This window comes from Marmota flaviventris, chromosome 1, assembly GCF_047511675.1.
Source record: "Marmota flaviventris isolate mMarFla1 chromosome 1, mMarFla1.hap1, whole genome shotgun sequence".
NCBI lineage: Eukaryota > Metazoa > Chordata > Mammalia > Rodentia > Sciuridae > Marmota > Marmota flaviventris.
In genome coordinates this window covers 147,155,947-147,180,266 of record NC_092498.1, presented here as the reverse complement: position 1 = coordinate 147,180,266, position 24,320 = coordinate 147,155,947, and the positions used below count along the sequence as shown (strand labels likewise).

At 42.1% G+C, this 24,320-nt stretch overlaps 2 protein-coding genes across 2 annotated transcripts in view; one reads left to right on the top strand and one right to left on the bottom strand.

The window, feature by feature from the left end:
* Dynll1 (dynein light chain LC8-type 1) overlaps nucleotides 1-16,476 on the bottom strand; it is a 35,031-nt gene extending 18,555 nt beyond the window's left edge. Inside the window, exon 1 of the mRNA XM_071617145.1 lies at nucleotides 16,197-16,476. The gene's annotated coding sequence lies outside the window, so the exon portion shown is untranslated. The remainder of the gene's footprint in view (nucleotides 1-16,196) is intronic.
* A 146-nt stretch (nucleotides 16,477-16,622) lies between these two features.
* Srsf9 (serine and arginine rich splicing factor 9) lies at nucleotides 16,623-23,441 on the top strand. Its single transcript, XM_027923226.2, has 4 exons — nucleotides 16,623-16,917; nucleotides 19,751-19,911; nucleotides 21,373-21,545; nucleotides 22,948-23,441. Exons 1-4 carry the CDS (start codon nucleotides 16,730-16,732, stop codon nucleotides 23,089-23,091), a joined length of 666 nt encoding a protein of 221 aa, XP_027779027.1. The 5' UTR covers nucleotides 16,623-16,729; the 3' UTR covers nucleotides 23,092-23,441.
* Nucleotides 23,442-24,320: the final 879 nt, after the last annotated feature.

Below are 24,320 nucleotides of genomic sequence, written 5' to 3'. Positions count from 1 at the left end.
AGGGAGAGGAACTAGGCCATGCCAAGGCTCAGAGGAAGGGAGGCACAGGCTTCCAGCAGATCCTACAGAACCTGGCAGGGGAGTGGCACCAAGTGAGGAGAAACTGTTGGAGGCAAATCTTGAAGGCCAAGGTAAGGGTGTGGAAAGAGATGGGGCCCTCTCCAGGGAATAGACACTCTGTCACCTCCTCTGCTGGGTCCCTAGTATCTAGCACAGGACGCACAAGAGGTGTTCCATGGATATCTTGAAGATCTTTTCATATCTGCACACGTGGTTTTGGTCTTTTATTCTCCCCAAGGATACTTTACCACTGAGCCCTTTATATTATTCCCAGCCTTTTATATTTATCTATTTACTTATTTATCTTTATATTTATCTATTTACTTATTTAATGTTAAGGCAGGGTCTCACTAAGTTACTGAGACTGGCCTTGAATTTGAGATCCTCCTGCTTGGTCCTCCCCAGCAGCTGGGCAAATGCCATGGTGCCTGGCTATGGTTTTGGTCTTTTTTTTTTTTTTAATATTCATTTTTTTAGTTATAGGTGGACCCAATACCTTTATTTTATTTATTTCCTTTTTTTTTTTTTATTTTATTTTATTTTTTTTTTATTGGTTGTTAAAAACATTATAAAGCTCTTGACATATCATATTTCATACATTAGATTCAAGTTGGTTATGAACTCCCAATTTTACCCCAAATACAGATTGCAGAGTCACATCCGTTACACATCCACATTTTTACATAATGCCATATTAGTAACTGTTGTATTCTGCTACCTTTCCTATCCTCTACTATCCCCCCTCCCCTCCCCTCCCATCTTCTCCCTCTACCCCATCTACTGTAATTCATTTCTCTACTTGTTTATTTTCCCATTCCCCTCACAACCTCTTATATGTAGTTTTGTATAACAATGAGGGTCTCCCTCCATTACCATGCAATTTCCCTTTTCTCTCCCTTTCCATCCCACCTCATCTATCTGTTTAATGTTAATCTTTTCTTCCTGCTCTTCCTCCCTGCTCTGTTCTTAGTTGCCCTCATTATATCAAAGAAGACATTTGGTATTTGTTTTTTAGGGATTGGCTAGCTTCACTAAGCATAATCTGCTCTAGTGCCATCCATTTCCCTGCAAATTCTATGATTTTGTCATTTTTTAGTGCTGCGTAATACTCCATGGTGTATAAATGCCACATTTTTTTTATCCATTCATCTATTGAAGGGCATCTGGGTTGGTTCCACAGTCTAGCAATTGTGAATTGTGCTGCTATGAACATCGATGTAGCAGTATCCCTGTAGTACGCTCTTTTAAGGTCTTCGGGGAAAAGTCCAAGAAGGGCAATAGCTGGGTCAAATGGTGGTTCCATTCCCAGCTTTCCCAGGAATCTCCATACTGATTTCCAGATTGGCCGCACCAGTTTGCAGTCCCACCAGCAATGTACAAGGGTACCTTTTTCCCCACATCCTCTCCAGCACTTGTTGTTGTTTGACTTCATAGTGGCTGCCAATCTTACTGGAGTGAGATGGTATCTTAGGGTGGTTTTGATTTGCATTTCTCTGACTGCTAGAGATGGTGAGCATTTTTTCATGTACTTGTTGATTGATTGTATGTCCTCCTCTGAGAAGTGTCTGTTCAGGTCTTTGGCCCATTTGTTGATTGGGTTATTTGTTTTCTTATTGTTTAATTTTTTGAGTTCTTTGTATACTCTGGATATTAGGGCTCTATCTGAAGTGTGAGGAGTAAAAATTTGTTCCCATGATGTAGGCTCCCTATTTACCTCTTTTATTGTTTCTCTTGCTGAGAGAAAACTTTTCAGTTTAAGTAAGTCCCATTTGTTGATTTTTGTTATCAACTTTTGTGCTATGGGTGTCCTATTAAGGAATTTGGAGCCCGACCCTACAATATGTAGATCGGAGCCAACTTTTTCTTCTATCAGACACAGAGTCTCTGATTTGATATGTAGCTCCTTGATCCACTTTGAGTTAACTTTTGTGCATGGCGAAAGGAGGGGATTCAGTTTCATTTTGTTGCATATGGATTTCCAGTTTTCCCAGCACCATTTGTTGAAGATGCTATCCTCCCTCCATTGCATGCTTTTAGCTCCTTTATCAAATATAAGATAGTTGTAGCTTTGTGGATTAGTCTCTGTGTCCTCTATTCTGTACCATTGGTCCACCCTCCTGTTTTGGTACCAGTACCATGCTGTTTTTGTTACTATTGCTCTGTAATATAGTTTTAAGTCTGGTATCGCTATACCGCCAGATTCGCACTTCCTACTTAGAATTGCTTTTGCTATTCTGGGTCTTTTATTCTTCCATATGAATTTCATGATTGCTTTATCCATTTCTACAAGAAATGCCGTTGGGATTTTGATTGGCATTGCATTAAACCTATAGAGAACTTTTGGTAATATCGCCATTTTGATGATGTTAGTTCTGCCTATCCATGAACAGGGTATATTTTTCCATCTTCTAAGATCTTCTTCTACTTCTCTTTTTAGGGTTTTGTAGTTTTCATTATATAAATCTTTCACCTCTTTTGTTAGGTTGATTCCCAAGTATTTTATTTTTTTTGAGGATATTGTGAATGGAGTGTTTTTCCTCATTTCCGTTTCAGAAGTTTTGTCGCTGATATACAGAAATGCCTTTGATTTATGCGTGTTGATTTTATATCCTGCCACTTTGCTGAATTCATTTATTAGTTCTAGTAGTTTTTTTGTAGACCCTTTTGGGTCTTCTAGGTATAGAATCATGTCATCTGCAAATAGTGATAATTTAAGTTCTTCCTTTCCTATTTTTATGCCTTTAATTTCTTTCGTCTGTCTAATTGCTCTGGCCAGTGTTTCGAGAACTATATTGAATAGAAGTGGTGATAGAGGGCATCCCTGTCTTGTTCCAGATTTTAGGGGGAATGCCTTCAATTTTTCTCCATTGAGAATGATGCTAGCCTGTGGCTTAGCATAGATAGCTTTTACAATGTCGAGGTAAGTTCCTGTTATCCCTAGTTTTTCTAATGTTTTGAACATAAAGGGATGCTGTACTTTGTCGAATGCTTTTTCTGCGTCTATTGAGATGATCATATGGTTCTTATTTTTAAGTCTATTGATGTGGTGAATAACATTTATTGATTTCCGTATATTGAACCATCCTTGCATCCCAGGGATGAATCCTACTTGATCATGGTGCACAATTTTTTTGATGTGCCTTTGTATCCGATTCGCCAGAATTTTATTGAGAATTTTTGCATCTAGGTTCATCAGAGATATTGGTCTATTTATATTTATCTATATTGGTTTATTTATATTTATCTATTTACTTATTTAATGTTAAGGCAGGGTCTCACTAAGTTACTGAGACTGGCCTTGAATTTGAGATCCTCCTGCTTGGTCCTCCCCAGCAGCTGGGCAAATGCCATGGTGCCTGGCTATGGTTTTGGTCTTTTTTTTTTTTTTAATATTCATTTTTTTAGTTATAGGTGGACCCAATACCTTTATTTTATTTATTTCCTTTTTTTAAAAATATTTATTTATTTATTTTTCGGTGGACACAACATCTTTGTTTGTATGTGGTGCTGAGGATCGAACCCGGGCCGCACGCATGCCAGGCGAGCGCGCTACCACTTGAGCCACATCCCCAGCCCCTATTTTATTTATTTCTTTTTGTGTGGTGCTGAGGACAGAACCCAGTGCCTCACACGTGCAAGGCTCTACACCTGAGCCACAACCCCAGCCCTTCACATTTGTTTTTTACATTTAAAGAATGTGTTTGACTTAGAACTGCCATTACCAAATTATATTGATATAGTTCATTAATAATCTGCCTAGTACAAAATTGATTTGGGTCCAGAAAAATGAGGATTCTATTAAACAAATGCAGCATTTTGTTGCATCAAAAAACATACTTAGCCAGGTGTTGTGGTGCATGCCTGTAATCCCAGCTACTCTTTAGGCTGAGGCAAGAGGATAGCAAATTTGAAGCCAGCTGGGCAACTTGGTGAGCCGCTATCTCAAAGTAAAATTTTAACAAGGGCTGTGGATTGATCCTGTGGCAGAGCATTTGTATAGCGTGTGAGGTCCTGGGTAATCCTTAGGAAAAAAAGTTTAGCATTGTTTATCTTCTACTTTTTTGCTTGTGTTTCCGGTTTGCTGTGTCATACAGTAAGTCTCCAAGTGATGTGACAGAATGGAGTATGTTTAGGGGAAAGTTTTGGGTTGAGGGGGAGGAATATGGGGCTTAGAAAAAAAAAAAACATTTACAAAGAAAAACATAAAAGTGAACTTGAGGAACCCATTTGTCATTTTGTACCACAGCTCCCTCTTTCTGGAGCTAAAGTAACTCTTCTTTATATACTAGTTAATAAAATCAACAGGTGTTTAATAAGCACCTAATTTTATTTATTTATTTTGAACCCAGGGGTGCTTCTACCACTAAGCCACATCCCCAACTCCCCCCCCCCACCCCACCCCGTTTTTTTTTCAAAGTAAGAAAATCTTTATTCTGATTGAGTAACAGGCTTGTTTTGGTTTGGTTGTTTTATTTGTTTGTTTTTAATATTTTTTAACCCAACCCTTTTTAAAAATTTTTTTTAGTTGGATGGACACAATACTTTTATTCATTCATTCATTCATTTTTACCTTGTGCTAAGGATTGAACTCAGTGCCTCACACATGCAAGACAAGCACTGTCACTAAACCACAATCTCAGCCCATCCCCCAGCCCTTTTTTATATTTTATTTAGAGAGAAGGTCTTGCTGAGTTGCTTAGGACCTCCTTGCCCGAGGCTGACTTTGAAATCAGGATCCTAGGGGGCTGGGGTTACGGCTCAGCGGTAGAGCGCTTAGTAGATGCGTGGGAGGCCCTGGGTTCGATCCTCAGCACCACATAAACTAAATAAAATAATGGTATTCTGTACAATTACAACTAAAAAATAAATATTAAAAAAAAATAAAGAAATCAGGATTCCTACTGCCTCAGCCTCCAGAGCTGCTGGGATTTCAGGTGGGTGCCACCGCCAGGCTAATAAGCACCTACTATTGCCAAAGGAGAAGAGATGTCTCCAAAGAGGGCCCTGAGGGCTGGGCATGGTGATGCAAGCTTGTAACCCCAGTGGATAAGTAGGCTGAGGCTGGAGGATCGCAAATTCAAGGCCAGCCTCAGCGATTTAGGGAGGCACTAAACAATTTAGGATCTATCTCAAAATAAAAAAATAAAAAGGGCTGGGGATGGGCTGGGATTATAGCTCAGCAGTATTGTGTTTGCCTCCCACATGTGAGGCATGGGTTCGATCCTCGGCACCACGTAAACATAAATAAAATAGAGTAAAGATATTGTGTCCACCTTTTAAAAAAATCTTTAAAAAAAAGACTGAGAGAAAGGGGAATTCACTGCAGGACCCAGTGGGGTTCTTGGTGTGTATGACAGAAAAGAATTAAGGCACGTGCCAGTCAAAAGTATAGACAGTGGGGCTGGGGTTATAGCTCAGTTTGTAGAGGGCTTGCCTCAGTACACAAGGCCCTGGGTTTAACCTCCAGCAACACACATACACACACACAAAAGTACAGACAGTTTATTTAGGAAAGTAGTTACCTATTTAAGGGAGAAGGCTGGCCATCTCCAGAGGGAGAGACAACAGACTATAGTAGTTGTGGGGTGTTATAATTTATAGAGGGACAGTTGCTAGGGACTGGACTCCAGGTGGGGTCGGGGCAGATTCACACAATGTCTACCAGTTTTCCTTGCATTTGCAAATTGCCCTTCTGTTTCTTTCTTTTTTTTTCCTTTTCTTTTTTTCAGGCAAGGACATGGTGGGGTCAAGGCCAAGGTCCGAGGGTATGGATTAGGTCACTCAAGGGTGTCAACTGTTCTTGGGCCCTTTCTGCATTTCAATGTTCATGGGTGTTTCCTGCTTATCAAATGAAATGGTTCCTGTTTGTTTTCTTTGGAACTCAGTATCTTTTCTTTTTTTGTGTGTGGGGGTACCAGGGATTGAACTCAGGGGGCACTCAACCACTGAACCACATCCCCAGCCCTATTTTGAATTTTATTTAGAGACAGGGTCTCACTGAGTTGCTTAGCAGCCTCACCACCATTGTTGAGGCTGGCTTTGAACTTGTGATCCTCCTGCCTCAGCCTCCCAAGCTGCTGGCGTGAGAAGCGTGCACCACCATATCTGGCTCCTTTTTTTTTTTTTTTTTTAACCCCCAAATTCCTATTTCACTATGTGCCACAGTAGTTGCTCCTAGTGATTCTTGGCCTTTTCTTAAGGGTAGTGGAAGCATGGTTTATAGACCTTTGGTAATGAATTCCAAAGAAGCTCAGGTGGTAGAGTGTGTGCTTAGCACACGTAAGGCCCTGGGTTCAAACTCCAGTACATTCAATCTCCAAAGACACATCAATTGTGAGTGAACTCCTATACTGTCCTAATGGTAGTCACTGGCATATTTGATAGTAAAATTCAAATTAAGTAAGTACAATGAAGTACAATTTTAAAAATTCAGTATTTTAGTTGCAGTAGCCACTTTTTTTTGGGGGGGGGTACTGGGGATTGAACACGGGGTGCTTCACCACTGAGCTACATCCCCAGTCCTCTTTATTTTTTGAGACAACATCTTATTAAGGGTCTCACTATGTTGCTGAGGCTGGACACAAATCTGTGATCCTCCTGCCTCAGCCTCCCCAGTAGCTGGGATTACAGGTGTGCACCACCATGCCTGGTTTGCAGTAGCCACATTTTAAATGCCCAGTGGCTATAGTGGATACAATGGAGAATATTTCAGATCATTGTAGAGGGCTCTATTGGCCAGCCCTGCATGGATATTCTCCCCAGAATGAAAAGACTATCTGTTCTGGTACATTATTTTCTATATAACTTGTATAAGTTTTCAGGGTCAGGGTAAAGGAGTTAAAGGTTAGGAGAACAGGGAGATAGCAATTCCTGATCCTTGGAACCCATGAATCCAACAAAAAGAAGCCCAGATAGGAAAAGTTCTTTGAAAATAAATGCACAAATAAATAAAGTGGGGGAAAGGAAGGGGGGGGAAGCTAGTTGAAAACATCTCAGAATATAACAAGTTTGCAAAAATAGAGCAACCAAGCTGCTACAAATTCAGTATGCTCACTTCTTTAAATAACCTCATATAAAACCAGGCCCTTGTTTTCCCACCTGTTTGGCCACATTAAAAAAAAAATTCATTTCCTTCATTATCTAAAAATAATTGAAAAACAATGTTGAAGATTTCTGCAGTCTCTGAAGAAACCACCAAAGGGGAATTATATTCACAACACACTGCAAATCTTCTTGAATTATCTTTCCCATCTCTGTCTTCTCATCCTCCCACGCTTGGCACATGCTTCCCTAAAGCTCCCTGTTCCCCATTCCAAACTCTCCCAATCTCCAATTCTGCTTCTCCCTTTCCTTCCCTGCACAGCTCAGTTATTATGTAGCTCTCCAGAAATATTTTATTTATTATCTTCTTTTGCGTGCTGAGGATTAAATTGAGGGCTTCACACACACAGACAAGGGCTCTATGACTGAGCCACCCCCAGCCCAAGTTTTTTTTTTTTTTTTTGGTACCAGGAATTGAATTGGCTCTTAACCACTGAGCCACATCCTGAGCCATATATATATATACATAGACACACACACACACACACACACACATACATATATATATACATATTTTTTAGTTGTAGATCGACACAATACCTTTATTTGTTTTTATTTTTATGTGGTGCCGGGGATCGAACCCAGTGTCTCACACATGCTAGGCAAGTGCTCTATCATTGAGCTACAACCTGGCCCCCAGCCCTTTTTATATTTTATTTAGAGACAGGGTCTTCCTAAATTACTTAGGGCCTCCTTAAATTTCTGAGGCTGGCTTTGAATTCACCATCCTCCAGCCTCAGTCTCCCAAACCACTGGGATTACAGGTGTGCACCACCACACCCAACCCAGAAACGTTTTATTTTGCCCCATCTCATAATAAATATAGTGGCACATGACAGAGAACAGTCTCCAGGCTGCTGTGATCAGGAACACATTCCACAGTAACCTAGTCCTGCTTTCCCTGCCAGCCTGGACCAGCTTCTCTGAGATGACTCATTTTCCCACTCCTTATCACTTCCCCTTCTGCCTACGGTTGCCAAGGGCCAAGGTCTGGAAGAAGCTCATGACAGCCTGAACACAAAGGAAGGAAACATTTTGCTGGGATGCCAGAGGAGACTCATGTTACAAGGAAAGGGAAAAAACCAGATGGGCAGGTTTGAAGGATGTTTTAAAGCAGGTGTAAACTGTTTGTTGTTTCTGTTTTTAAATGGGCACTGCCATACTCTCTGGTACAGTAAATGGTTGGCTGTAGGAAGGAAATGTCTTTTACCTTTTTTTTTGGTGGGGAGTAGGGATTAGGTACTAGGGCCCTTTACCACTGAACTAAATCCTTAGCCCTTTGTATTTTATTTTTAAAATTTTTTAAAATTTTAAGACAGGGTCTCGCTAAATTGCTTAGGGCCTCACTAAGTTTCTGAGGCTGGCCTAAAACTTTTATCTTCCCTGCCTCAGGATTCCAGATGTGGGCTACCACTCTGGCAGTTATTGACTCTTTTTGTTTGTTTTGGTGCTAGGGATTGAACCCAAGGGCGTTTTACCATTGAGCTACTTCCCCAGTCCTTTTTATTTTTTGAGACAGGGTCTCACTAAGTTGCTTAGGGCCTCACTAAATTGCTGAGGCTGACCTTGAATTTGCGACCATCCTCCCTCAATCTCGCCAACATGCCTGACAGTTACTGACCTTTTTTAAAATTTATTTTTAATTTTTTTTAGTTGTAGATGGACACAATACCTTTATTTATTTATTTATTTACATTTGGTCCTGAGGATCTAACCTAGTGCCTCACACATGCTAAATAAGTACTCTACCACTGAGCCATAACCCCAGCCCAGTAGGCCAAGGTTAAATCTGAGAAAAGCCCATTGGTACCTTTCCTATTATTTTAGTAGGAATGATGAATATTTATTAAGCTTCCATATATATATTTTTGGGGGGGTTACCGGGATTGAACTCAGGGGCACTAGACCATTGAATCACATCCCCAGCCCTTTTTCATATTTTATTTAGAGACAAGGTCTCACTGAGTTGCTTAGTGCCTCACTTTTGCTGAGGCTGGCTTTGAACTAGCAATCAGCCTCAGCTTCCTGAGCCACTGGGATTACAGGCATGCACCACCATGCCTGGCTTGGCGCTATATATATATAAATATATAGGCTATATAGGAGATATATATATATATATATCTTATTCATTTATTTATATACGGCACTGAGAATTGAACCCAGTGCCTCACACATGCAAGGCAAGTGCTCTACCCCTGAGCCACAACCCCAGCCCATTGGTCCCATATATTTTAAATCAAGGATTTTCCCTATCAAGGGATGCCTGGCATCATCATTAGGTTGTATACCTGAAGTTATGTTTTTTTTTAATTAGAGCTTTATGGTTACTCATAGTGGTTGGGTTTATCCTGACATACTCATACATGTGGAGTTATGTTTTCAGTGGAGAAGGCACATAGAGCTTAAAGCCACTAAACCTCCTTACCCTTCCTTATGTTCTCCACACGCATCTGAACTTATCATTATCCACTCCTGAAGATCAGCTCCTCCCCTGCAGATCAATTCTTCTGCTTTCTTTATTCTCCATCTTAGAATGTTACCATTACCCAACCAGTTCGCCAAGCCAGAAACCTGAGAATCAACTTGGACATTTCCTCCTTTCTCAGTCCCCATGTCCAATCCATCTCCAAGTTGGGATTTTTCTCTGAGAGCTCTCATCTCCTTAGTATCTCTTTACCTCCATCACTGTACTGGGGATAGAACCCACCAGGGGTACTCTACTCCTAAGCCACAACTCAGTCCCTTTTGATTCTTGTTATTTTTTATTTTGAGACAGAGTGTGACTGAGTTTCCCAGCCTGTCCTCAAACTTATGATCCTCTTGCCTCAGTCTCCCAAGTGGCTGGGAGACTATACTACAAGTGTATGTCACCACACCTGGCTCTATCATTTGACATCAGGCCATGGGCATCTCATACTTGGAAGACAGCCACTGTCTCCCAGTAACCACTCGGATGTCTTGCAACTCCACCCTGTTACTTTCCTGAGTAACCTGCTAGTCAATGGGCCATTTGGGGATATCCCTGACTTACTCTGTATTCACCCCTCAGTTAATCTGAGCACACTGGCATATCCCTGAGAGCACTAAGAATCCAACTCCAAAATCGTTTATAGATAATGTAGATAATTTTAAACAACAGTATCTCTGAAGTCACAGGAGGGAAATTTACGCTATAAATACATAGTGTGCTTCCTATTGCAGTCCCCTAAACCATTCCTCCCTTTTTCATAGGTTCCCCCATAACGGCAGCTGCAGTCACATCTCCCCCTTGCTCCATTCCCTTCCTCTGCTATCCTGCAGCTGCTCCCCAGTCAAATTAGCTCCCAGTGTCCTCCTCACTTTATTTCTCCAACCCTCTTAGCTGTCACTTCCCATTGACAGACTCTCCACCCATTATAACTCCTTAAAATCCTATAGTGCGTATGCACTGCTGTCAGCAGAGTCCAAATGCCTTAAGTATTTTTATACTGGAGCTTGAAACCAGGACTTCATGCATGCAAGGCCGGCACTCTACCACTGAGCTATATCTCCAGGGGTAGGGTAGAGGGATTTCACCTGGCCTGTGATATTTTCTTCTATCTGGGTGATCACTCATTCTATTCTTTTGTCTGAAATGCCCTTCCCTTTTCTCCTCTGGTTAACTCCTACTAGTCCTTTAGGACTCAGCCTAAGCTGGGCAGGGTGGCACACACTTGTAATTCCAGCAACTTGGAAGGCTGAGGCAAGAGGATTGTGAGTTCGAGGCCAGCCTCAGTAATTTAGTGAGGCACAAAGCAACTTAGTAAGACCCAGTCTCGGGCTGGGGTCGTGGCTCAGTGGTAGAGCGCTTGCCTAGCAAGTGTGAGGCACTGGGTTCAATCCTCAGCACCATATATAAATAAAAAATAAAATAAAGATATTTTAAAAAAAAAGACCCAGTCTCAAAATAAAAAACACAAAGGACTGGGGATGTGGCTCAGCTGTAAAGCACTCTGGGTTCAATTCTGAATTAAAAAAAAAAAAAAAAAAAAAGGATTTAGCCTACACATCTCCTCCTGGAACCTTTCCTTAGGATCTCTAAGACATTGTCAGATGGCCCTCTACCATGGTCTCAAGCAATTTACCCCCTATCACAACTGTATTCTGCATGACTTTGAATAGCACCTTGTATATAGAACTTGAGGACAGAGTTTAATTACTACATGTCCTGGGTCTCAAACAGGGCCTAAATTATAGTTTGTATTCAAAGATGTTGAATAACTTGATGAACAAATGCTCAAAATGGCATTCCTGACTAGAATCTGTGGCTTTAGCAGAGAATAGAGCCCATGAACCCTTTGTTCATGAAGTCATAATTTTGTACTCATTTGTGTTCTCACCTGAAAAAAATCAGTATCTGGATTCAGAGGAACAAAATTCACCTCTGGAATTTCAAGAATGACCATAAATGCCTCTTAACAAATGTAGCTCTTCTCTTTATAATCCAAGAATTTGCCACATCCTGCATCTTCTGTGCTAGATAACTAACCCCCTTCAGAAGATTTTGCACAATATAATGCACTCAGTCCTTACTATTCTTACTATTCGTAAGCAGTCTTCCACCTAGAGTCTTATAGGTCATTTAGTTAGCTCCTCTCTCCCTAGGAGACTGCCCAATTGACTCCAACAACACTTTCTTTTTTTTTAATATTTATTTTTTAGTTTTAGGTGGACACAATATCTTCATTTTTTATTTTTATGTGGTGCTGGGGATTGAACCCAGTGCCTCATGCATGTAGGCAAGCGCTCTACCTCTGAGCCACAACCCCAGTCCAACACTTTTCTTAAAAAAAAAAAAAAAAAAAAAAAATCTATACAGGCAATAATTAAACAGGAGTGATAGGAATGAGAATGGTATTATCACACCTACGTACACCCCTAAAAATGAGAAGGCATATGGACTATGAGATGCCTTTAGGATAGGTAAACTCCTAGAAGATTGCACACTTAGACTTTGGATCATATTTGGGGTGAGCATGGCAGTGCACATCTGTAATCCCAGTTACTCAGGAAACTGAATAGGTTAGGTTAGACTGGGAAATTCAGTGAGTCTCTGTCTCAAAATAAAATTTAAAAATGGGCTGGATGCAGCATTCAGTGGTAGAGCACTTGCCCAGCATGTGTGAGGCCCTGGGTTCAATCTCCAGTGAACACACACACACACACACAAAATCATATTTGGCTAGGTATCTTTTCTGCTTGCTTTCTGAAGCCCAGCAGAGAGCAGTTGGAGGCAATACATAATCCAGAATATAACACGCAGTCTGATGTTTTATTTAGAAATCATTTATTTTTATTTCAAATTCAAAAGTAGTACATGCTAGATAAAATTTGATACAGAAAAGAATAAAATCAGAGAAATCAATATCATCAAGAGTTATCTCCACAAATTAACTAATTTATTTTTGGTACCAGAGATTGAACCCAGGGGTGCTTTACCAGTGTGCTACATCCCCAGTCCTTTTTATGTTCTCATTTGAGAACATAAGCTGGCTTCGAACTTATGATCCTCCTGCCTTAGCCTCCTGAGTTGCTGGGATTACAGGTGGTGCCACTGTGTCCGACTTCTTCACAAATTTTAAAAAAAAGGAAAGAAAGAAAAAGAAAGACATATCTCCAAATTATTTGGAAGGTTATTTTTTTTCTACACTTTTTTGTAACAAGCAGCAAATATATTGTATTAGAACTGAGAGAACATTTTATAACATTTGATTTCCTTTTTTGGTTTGTTTTCAGTGTATGAAGATGGAATATAGTTGCAATAATCTTTAAAGTCTACAGAAATGTATGTCATCTAAAGTGAAAAGTTTCAGCCAGTATTGGTGGCACATACTTATTATCCCAATGACTCAGGAGGATTGTAAGTTCTAGACCAGCCTGGGCAACTTAGCAAAACCTTGTCTAAAAATAAAGTAAAAAGGGGTGAGGGTGTGGTTTAGTAGTAGAGGGCCTCTGGGTTACCTGCCCCCCACCCCCTACTCCCATCAAAATAAATGAAGTGAAAAGTTTCCACAGTGGCATGCTTTTTTTGATTGCTTGTTTTGTTTTGTTGTGGGGATTGAACCCATACCTCATGCATGCTGGGAACATGTTCCACCACTGAACTTACATGCCCAGGCTTCCACTGTTGCTTTTTTTTTTAGTTTTAGATGAGCACAATACTTGTATTTTTATTTATTTATATGTGGTGCTGAGGATTGAACCCAGGGCCTCACACATGCTAGGCAAGTGCTCTACCACTGAGCCACAACCCCAGCCCAACACTGTTGGATTCTTTTTTTTTTTTTTTTAAGAGAGAGTGAGAGAGGAGAGAGAGAATTTTAATATTTATTTTTTAGTTATCGGCGGATACAACATCTTTGCTTTGTATGTGGTGCTGAGGATCGAACCCGGGCCACACGCATGCCAGGCGAGTGCGCTACCGCTTGAGCCACATCCCCAGCCCCCTGTTGGATTCTTTATAGACAACTGGTATTAACCAGTTTACTAGATGTTTTCAGAATATATATTTACATGTATACATATTAGACATTTTTTGGTGGGGTGTGTTACTGGGGATTGAACCCAGGGGCACTGTTTTTTCACATCTCCAGCCCTTTTTATTTTTTCAGACAGGGTCTCACCAACTTGCTTATTAAGGCCTTGCTAATTGCAAAAACTGGCCTTAAACTTGAGATCCTCCTGCCTCAGCTTCCCAAATCCCTGGGATTACAGGTGTGCACCACCATTCCTACTTAAGCACAATTTTTAATTCACTTTAATTTTAACTAAAATTAATGTGACCTTAATATCATATTAAAACATGGCTTAGCTGGGTGTGGTGGTGCTTGCCTATAATCCCAGTGGTTGGGGAGACCGAGGCAGGAGGATTGCAAGTTCAAAGACAGCCTCAGCAACTTAGCGTGGCCCTAAGCAACTTGGCAAGAACTTGTCTTGAAATAAAAAATAAAAAGGACTAGGGATGTGGCTCAGTGGTCAAGCTCCCCTTGGTTCAATCCTTGGCACCAAAAAAAACAAAACAAAATAAAATTAAAAAAACATAGCTTGGGGCTGAGGTTGTGGCTCAGTGGTAGAGCGCTTGCCTAGCATGTGTGAGGCACTGGGCTAGAGTCTCAGCACCACATATAAAGAAATAAAAGTCCATCAACAACTAATAAAATATTTTAAAAATATGGCTTAATAACTAGACAACATTTGATGTTATTGTATTGAACCACTCTCATTACCAGGAATTTAATTTTTAATTGCACAGAATACAATGATAATATACATAATTACTGTGTAGATTTTTTTAATGATAAAATCTTTCAAGCAGAATTACAAGATCAAAGGTATATGTAAACCAGTATGGAGTCGCACACATATGTAAACCAGGTATGGAGTCGCACACCTGTAATCCCAGTGGTTTAGGAGGTTGAAATGGGAGGATCTCAAGTTCAAAGCCAGCCTCAACAACTTAGCGAGGCCCTAAGCAACTTGGCAAGACCTTGTCTTGAAATAAAAAAATAATAAGGACTGGGGAAGTGGCTCAGTGGTGAAGCGCTCTTGGGTTCAATCCCCGTACCAAAAAAAATATATATATATATAGTATATGCATATTATCAGGAACTCATGTACACTATTAATTTGCCTTGGAAAATGACTATTCATTATTCAGTAGTTACTTTGTGGGTGACTTATTTTAGTTTTTGTATTTGTTTTGTTTTTGTAGTACTGGAGATTAAACTCAGGGGCACTCTACCATTGAGCTATACCCTCAGACCATTTTGAGACAGAGTCTCCTAAGAACGGAATTGTGATTCTCCTACCTCATACTCCTGAGTTTCTGGGATTACAGGTGTGTGACACAGTGCCCAGCTTTTTAAAAGAGGCTCAGTGGCATAACCAGAAATCAACAACCTTCTGACTAAATGTTGACGTTATTCCCTTGATACTGCTAGCATTAATGGAATCTGTTTTTAAGAAATTTTCTCAACCAGGGGAAGTGGCCCATACCTATAATCCCAGCTACTTGGAAGGCTGAGGCAGGAGGATCACAAGTTCAAGGACAGCCTGGGCAATTTAGCAAAACCCTGTCTCGAAAAACAGAACTAAACGGGGCTGAGGATGTAGCTTTGTGGTAGAGCATCCCTGAGGTCAACCCCATACCAGAGGGAGGGGAAGAGAGAGAGAGAGAGAGAGAGAGAGAGAGAGAGAAAAATTCATATCTCCTTCAATATTTTATTATGAAAAATTTTAAACAGAAAGGTTGAGAGAATGGTACAGTGAACACCCACACACTCACTGGCTAGAGTCCATAGTTAACATTCTGCTATTTTGTCCATCCATCAAGCCACCACAGTTTCTTTTTCTTTTCTTTTCTCTTTGGTGATCAAACCAAGGAACTGTGCATGCTAGGCAAGTGCTTTACCAAATGAACACCCCAGTTGAAGTTTTGTTTTTGTTTTTGGTACTGGGGTCACATCCTCAGTCCTTTTTATTTTTAAATTTTGAGACAGGGTCTCTCTAAATTGCTTAGGGCCTTGCTAAATTGTTGAGGCCGACCTCGAATTTTCGATCCTCCTGCCTCAGCCTCCCCAGTTGCTGGGATTACAGGTATGCACCACCATGTCTGGCACAAGTCCTCAGTTATAATGTCCCAGGTTACAATGCTCTGTTTTAAAGGGTTTGAATGTGAACTGCAAGGTGGGAGTTTAGCTGGGTTCTGTATTTGCACTCAGGATGCAAATAGGGGGCATGGTTCTAGATTCTAATCCTGACTCCACTCTGAGACTTCAGTTTTCTCTCCTGTAACACGGGGTGGGGGTGGGGGGTCCCTCCTTCCTGGGTAAAGATTCAAAGCACAAATCACCAGATAACATTCTAACAGTAATGGCTGTGATAGTTCTCATGTAATCTTTTACACCCTCATCCCCCACAACCACAAATCCAAGATCTAAGGACCACCTACGGTTTACACCATCAGGTCTAAGCAGCTGTTAAATGAGCAAAGGGTGGGCCAGAGGGCTACTGACCTGAGGCTGAGGATCGCGTCAGCCCACCGCTCGGGACTCGTTCGGTTCGCTGCAGGTCGGCCTGCGATCGGGCCTGGATCCTTCCCTCCGGCGCCCGGCACGCAGAGTGACAGCTGCGCGCCGATCCCGAGCGTGCCCGCGGCACCTCAGGGAGTGCTCATAAAGGCCTGTGAGGTAGGCGGCGCTACAGAGGGAGAAATCGAGGCTCAGGGAGTCTCTCGCTCAATCCAAGCAGCGGGTTAACGAACTGCATTTGAGGATTGAACCCTAACTGCTCTACCTTTGGCATCTCGGAGACCCACCTGCACCTACAGGGGGCGCCGACAGTCGCGCATGCGTAATCATCGCGGCCGCGTCCCCTTTAAGAAATTCCTTTAGCCTGGGACCCCTTTGCTTCCGCTCCGCGTTCCCACAATGCTGTGCGGCTGAGCGCCTCGGAGCCCGCGGGGACGCTGCCGGGGAACCCGGGCTGAGGCGGCGGCGGCGGCGGCGCGACGTGGGCTGCGGCGGGCCCGCGGCGTCGGGCGGTGCGGATGTCGGGCTGGGCGGACGAGCGCGGCGGCGAGGGCGACGGGCGCATCTACGTGGGAAACCTTCCGACCGACGTGCGCGAGAAGGACCTGGAGGACCTGTTCTACAAGTACGGCCGAATCCGCGAGATCGAGCTCAAGAACCGGCATGGCCTCGTGCCTTTCGCCTTCGTGCGCTTCGAGGACCCCCGGTGAGGCCCCCGCGGGTCTGCCCGCCTGCAGGCCCAGCCCCCGCCCGCGCTCCGCTCCCCTCCCCCCGCGGGCCTCCCCTCCCCCTCAGCGCGGACCCCTCGCGGCGCCCCCGGATGGAGGAGGAGGAGGCCTCTTCTCGCCGCGGGCTTCGGGCCGTCCTCTGCTCCGTCGTCACTTCCTTTATTATTATTTTATTTAGAAACACAAAATCGAAGCTTTTGGAGGGCCAGATCCCGCCCAAACTGGCCTTGGGGATGGTAAAAATTAGCATTTGCTCCTTCGCGGCCGGGGAGGCGTCCGTAAGGGGACGCGGACCGGGCTAGGAGAGCTCCGGCCCCTAACTAGCCCCGGGGGAGACTCGGCGGGGTGCAGAAGTAACCCCCGCCCACCCCTCCTCCCGACCGAACTCGCCGTTGGGGGGAACAGACTGCGGGGGCGTGGATGTTTTGGGAGGTGGCAAAGAGGGCTCTAAGAAGGCTCGGTGATGGACCCGATCTCCAGCCCGCGCGCGCCTCTCCACAAGGCCAGAACCTGACCCCGATAAAGGACTCGGGGTCTTAGGGGGACTTCTGAAACAGCTTGAGGGACGGTCTTTCATCCCACTCCCCTCTAATGAGGGAGGCCTTACTAGATGCTGAAGGTCCCAGGGATGTGGAAACTTTAGATCCCTAAACTTGCTCGAAGGGATCTTTTGCAAACATTGTTGGGATTCTGGCCGGAAAAAGCCCAGGAACTTTCAAAAACTGCGGTCGATGCTCAGAAGCTGCTGCTCTGCACTGGTCACTACTATTTAGCCGGGGTTAAATAGGAGCCGGCCCCATTTTCCCAGCATCGCGTCGAGGAAGGGTTCTCTGCCTCGCTGCCAGGAATATCCGTAGCGTGTGTCCTGCCTGCCGGGAGAGCATCTGAGGTTGAGGTGGCAGGAAGCACCCTGAGGCTTTGATGGCTGAAGACTGACAGGGCTGGCTGCTGATGTCTTGCCATTTGCCTCAAAAGTGGAAGGGGGCATTTTTACACCTAAACAAGAAAGGGCTATGTCCCCGTTATTAGTTACAGTGACACTGTGTATTTTCCACAGTGTGTCAGATCCATGCTGTATACTTAGCATTTTCAGTAATCTATAGGGAGATACTGTTAGCCACATTTTATAGTTGAGGAAATGAGGATTTGGAGAGTTGTGATAAAAGAGTCTAGTAAGGGTTCAAATCTTATTTGTTCTGCACTTAGAATACATACTTGCTGTGTGCTATGTTACATTGTCATTTCTTCTTTTAGTCCTTTCATAATAGAAAAGCTTTATTCTGATATCAATATGTGAGAAGTTTCAAAGTATTTTGCACATTAATATCTCATTTTATCCTTACAATAACTCTGTGACATTAGTATACTGTTCATGTTAGAGATTTAAAAGCTTGATTACACTTAACCATGGGTGATTACTAGTAAGAGGCAAAATGATTTAAAGTCAATTTTTTGTTTCATATTGGGGATTGAACTCAGAGACACTCTATACTGAGCAGCATCTCTAACCCTTATTATTATTTATTTTTAAACAGGGCCTCACTAAATTGCTGAGGCTGTCCTCCAATATGGGAACCTCCTGAGTAGCTGGGATTACAGGCATATACCACTATGCAACTTCAATTTATATTCAAAATCTGCTCTTAACCCTAGCAGCTCTGCCCCTCCCATATTGCATTATAATCCAGGTTGCTCTGGGATGTGGTCCTTGTTGCTTTTCATCCTGGAATATCTCAGGGTTTTTTGTTTTGGAGTTTTTTTGGTTTTGTACTGGGAATTGAACCCAGAGGCACTTAACCACTGAGCTATATCCCCAGCCCCCCCTTTTTAATATCTTTATTTTTTAGTTGTAGATGGACAATACTTTATTTATTTATCTTTATGTGGCGCTGAGGCTGGAATCCAGTTGCTCACACATGCTAGCCAAATACCACTGAGCCACAGTCCCACTCCCCCAGCCCTTTTTGTTTATTTTGAGGCAAGGTCTTGCTAAGTTGCTTAGGGCCATATTAAGTTGCTGAGGCTAGTTTGCACAGTGATCCTCCTGCCTCAATCTTGTGTTGTTGGGATTACAGAGAGGGGACACCATGCCTGGCTCTTTCTCTAGTCTTTAAGGCAGTTGGCCTTGTGGAATAACTTCCAGGGGCTTATGTTTGGTATGCATGGTGGTGCACATCTGCAGTTCAGCTACTTTGGGAGGCTGACGCAGGAGGATCAGTTGAGTCCAGGAGATGGAGACCAGCCTGGGCAACATAATGAGACCCACTCTAAAAAACCACCACCAACAACAAAATATAACATGAGAAACAGCTCATCAAGGTTGAAGGAACTGGATTATTGGCAAAATTAGTTGTCTGCCAACAACTTACATCTTCTATAAATTAGTCCTCTTAGAATTTATCCTTTTACCTGTCCATTATCATTTCATACCTAGAAGACTGTGTTTGACAGCTCTAAAGTTTAATTCAATACCATGAAAGGTTTTCATCCAAAGCAAAGGTACATTAAGATCCTGTTTTATGCTGGGCCCAGTGACACTCCTATAATCCTAGTGACAGGAGTTTGAGGCAGAAGGATCATAAGTTGGAGGCAAGCCTGGGCAATTTAGTGAGACCTTGTCTCAAAATGAAAAATTAAAAGAGGCTGTGCATGTAGCTCAGTGGCAGAGCGCCCCTGAGTATACCCCCCACCCCCCAAAAAAAAGAAACTGTTGTTTTCCCCCTTTACTTTCCATTTATACTCACTTTATGCCTCTCATTGGGAAATCAGTCAGCTTCCTGGACAGCACTAATTTCAAACCTTTCTTTGCAGAGATGCTGAGGATGCAATTTATGGAAGGAACGGTTATGATTATGGCCAGTGTCGGCTTCGTGTGGAGTTCCCCAGGACTTATGGAGGTCGGGGTGGGTGGCCCCGTGGTGGGAGGAATGGCCCTCCTACAAGAAGATCTGATTTCCGAGTTCTTGTTTCAGGTATGTTCCTTTCAAACTTGATGAAATGATACATATACCACTTAGTGTAGAGTCTGGCTTCTAAGGAATGTTAGCGGTTATTCTTCACTGCATGGAATATGTGGGCTTTCTTTTCAGTAACCTGTGCCAAAGCCCTGCTCTGGCCTGCCAGTGAGGAAGGTATCCTGCAAATGATATTGCAGTAGTAGTTCACTCTGGGTAGAACATAAACCTGATTATAAAGGAGTTACCTAGTGGTGATAAACTTTGATGTTAGAACTTTGAAGTTGATGTTAGAACCCTTTGAGTTTCAAATCTGAAGATGTTTTCGTTAGGAACATACCTTGTTATCAGACTTGCTAGAAAGACATCACAGGAGCCAGACTGGAACAACTTACTCAGCCTTGGATCCTTATAAAAGGCGAGATTTTGTGGTGATTTGAGAATTATATTAAAAACAAACCAAAGAAAACTCGACAACCAAATCTTACTATATTGGAAAGTATGAAACATTTCTGTTTATCAACAAGTGATAAAATTCTTAAAGGTTTATGTATCTTTGAAACATTAACACAATGGTAAAGACCCAAGGTCCTCTACACATTGCAGAGAAATATTAGGGCCCTAGTGGAGTGAAATGTATTGAGGAACCTGGCACCTTTTTAATATGTGAATGTTCTACAATCACAGCCAGTTACCGTGTGCTTAAAAGTGATACTCAGTATCTGCCTATCTTGTGTCCCTTTGTAATTTTTTAACCCTAGAACTCTATTCCCTCCTTCAGGATGTCATACATTATCTTTTTTTCTCTCCATGCTGCTCTGAAATCCTGCTTAGAAAACTATTAGGAAATGGCTGCAGTCCTGAGCTGTGAGCGGTAAACACAGCCTTTGAGAGCAGGAGCACATTTCCCTTTCATGACACCAGGTAGGGTTGTATGACTCCCGACTAGTTTTAGCGTCTGAGTATTACCTTTCCCCCCACTGTAGTGAAGAATGTTGGTGATCTCTTAAGAGGTACTTTGTTTGGTTTGTCAGTCACTTGCTCCTATGAGAAAACAAACTTTTTTAGATTTTTGTTGTTAAACTTCAGCTACACTTTGGTTATTTTGTTGGCTTATTTCAAAATTTCCATGTCCTGGGAAAACCTGCAGGCAAGAAATAATTGGTACTGATAAATTTCATAATGGGAAGTTTTGGGAGTTTGACATTAACTATGAAGAACAAAGAAAGAGGCTATGAATTTTGCTCTGTTGGGAAGGTTTGGTCTCTAGAAGATAAGACTAGGACCAGCTTCTCAATTACCACACATGTATCTCAGTGCTTTTCTCTGGTTTTGAGTCCCTTATCAATATTTGCGATTTGGGGACCCTTAGGAATTAAGCAATTCATAGAGAAGAGACCATAGATATTGCTGACTCTTATCAGGGCAGTAGACATGGCTGAAGGATGTGGGTTCTTTTCTTATGTTTTCTGTGCCTAGGACTTCCTCCTTCAGGCAGCTGGCAGGACCTGAAAGATCACATGCGAGAAGCTGGAGATGTCTGTTATGCAGATGTGCAGAAGGATGGAATGGGGATGGTTGAATATCTCAGAAAAGAAGACATGGAATATGCCCTGCGTAAACTGGATGACACCAAATTCCGCTCTCATGAGGTAGGGCCTTCCTTACCTTCTATTTCTAGGTCATTCCACCCAACTCTAACCTAGCAGTAGTACTAACAGGCTATGCATTTGCTATTTGTTTGATGATCTCACATTACCATTAAAGATCTATTTTAAGTGAAAAAAAAAATTGCCATGCCTAAAATACTGATGCAGTCTATCATAATGTGGTGGATTACCCTGTGATACTACCCCCTGTACCACTGGCTCAAACAGCAATTTCTCTTATAACTGTCCCTCTTCTGTGTCTAGTCTGGGATTTATAGGCCAACCTCTTCCCTTATTAGTACTGCTGACAGTACAGTACTGAGTTGTTACTTTACTGTTCCTTTTCCATTATAGTGCAGGTCTCTTTTGAAACTTGAGCCACCTTGCCATCATGTTGTAGTAGCCACCTCATCCTTGGGGCAGAGTTCCTGATGTTCTTCCTTTCAGGAAGACAGCTGCTGCTTTAGATCTCTCAATTTGATTCAAGTGGTGACTGTCCCTTTGGTACCATTTTGCCCAGACACCAGACTGTCAATTGGACATTGACCTTCTTTTCTGGTTATCTATCCTGAGTTGCTATGGTGTTTGGGGATACCTGGGGAAGATAGATCTCTAGGCTCATTTCTTTTTCTGAGAATTCATATAATTCTCTAGTTTTATGATTTGGAGGCTGGTCCTTGCATGGCTTAACAATGCTTTAGCTCAGACTGTCATTTACAGCTTGAATTTGGAAACAAAACAGTACCTGGTCCTCCCTATAAGGCAGGGCTTCAATAAGGGTAAATCCAATGACTGACTTTTACCTAATGTGACAAACAATTGGTTGAGAACAGAGGGCTGAGAGATAGTCCAGCCTAGATATGATTCTTCTGGTTATTAATTTTTTAAAAAATATTTTTTAGTTGTCAATGAAACTTTATTAATAAATTTGTTTATATATGGTGCTGAGAATTGAACCTAGTCCCTCACACATGGTAGGCAAGTGCTGTACTACTGAGCCACAACCCCAGCCCCTGGTTATTAATTTCTTAGATTGTGTCTATATGTAAAATAGTTTCATAATAACCTGGTCACTGGACTTATCAGGAAGCTAATCTAGGAGGATAACGAGAGCATTAGCCCAGGACCTAGGAGGTAGTAAACAGGAGGTAGCTTCTGTAGATGCACATTTAAAATGTCAAATTGCCACTTATTATTTGTGTCAGTCTTCATTTTCTTCCTTTTTGAAATGGGATAGTAAGAGTACCTACCTCTATAACATTGTGAGGATTTAATAAGAGCACTGCCAGGTATGGTAAGAGCTAAGGACTTATTGTTAGGCAGCTGATTAGATCTTGGTTTGCTTATTCTTCTGGCTCTTATTTTTATTTATTTTTTTTCTTTCTTTACTCTGTTCAAATTTCAGGGTGAAACTTCTTACATCCGAGTTTATCCTGAGAGAAGCACCAGCTATGGCTACTCACGGTCTCGGTCTGGGTCAAGGGGCCGTGACTCTCCATACCAAAGCAGGGGTTCCCCACACTACTTCTCTCCTTTCAGGCCCTACTGAGACAGGTGATGGGAATTTTTTTCTTTATTTTTTAGAAGAACTGAGCTGCTTTGTGCTCAGAATCTACATTCCAGATTGATGATTTAGCGTCTTAGGAAATTTTTTTAATTTTTTTTTTAAGGAAAAAGAAAACTACATAATTTCTACCAGGGCCATATTAGCAGTGAAATGTTTAAACTGCAGAAATTGTGGTTTTGGTTCAGAAACAAGTTGTATATTTTTCACCCCTGATTATGGGAAAAAAATCAGTGCTATGTCTTTGTGGGTTGCTCTGCTATGGAGATCAGCAGTTACTGTGACTGAGTCGGCCCATTCTGTTTAGAAATATATTTTAAACGTTTAGTAATTGACATGTGTTGTTGTCCTTGATTAAGTACATAGATTTCACCTAAGAGGTACACTGGTTTAAGGAAAAAAAAAAATCATTGAGTCATAGGAGCACCTTGTACCAAATTTGTTTTTGTATTTTGATGCTGTGAATTGAACCTAGGGGTGCTTTTACCACTAAGCTACATCCCCAGCCCCTTTTTATTTATTTTGCTTAGGGTCTTTTTAAATTGCTCAGGCTGGCCTCCAACTTGGGATCCTCCTGTGTCAGCCTCTTGTACCCAATTGGTAAGGAGTAGATATAGATTGTTTTACTTGGGGATGATAGTTGCTCTGATAGTGGTTTGAGAACTTCAACCTCAAGTACAGATTCAAAATTCTAATTCAAGGCCAACCTTGTAAATTAAATTGCCTAAAAGAAAAAAAAAGGGAGCATTGCAGATAAGGGAATGGGAAGAATCAAAATGCCCAGGGCTTTTTTTTTTTTTTTCCTCTTTTGGTAGCAGGAATTGAGCCCATGGTTGCTTAACCGCTGAGCCATATCCCCAGGCTTTGAACTTGGGATCCTCCTGCCTCAGCCTCCTGAGCCACTGGGATTACAAGTGATGGCCACTGCAGCCTGCTCCAGGACTATTTTTATTTTTATAAGTTTTTTTTTTTTTTCCAGAAAGAGAAACTAGTAACATATTTGCATATAATCACTTTGTGGGATGGAAGAAGGTTTTAGGTTAAGAGTTCAAGCTATAATCTACTTTTTTTTTTTTTAAATTTTGAGACAGGACCTCACTAAGTTGCTGAGGGTGGTCTTGAACTTGTGGTACTCCTCCCTCAGCCTCTTAAGTGGCTGGAATTACAGGTGTGTCACCACACCCAGCCAATTTGAACACTTTTAAGACCTGAGC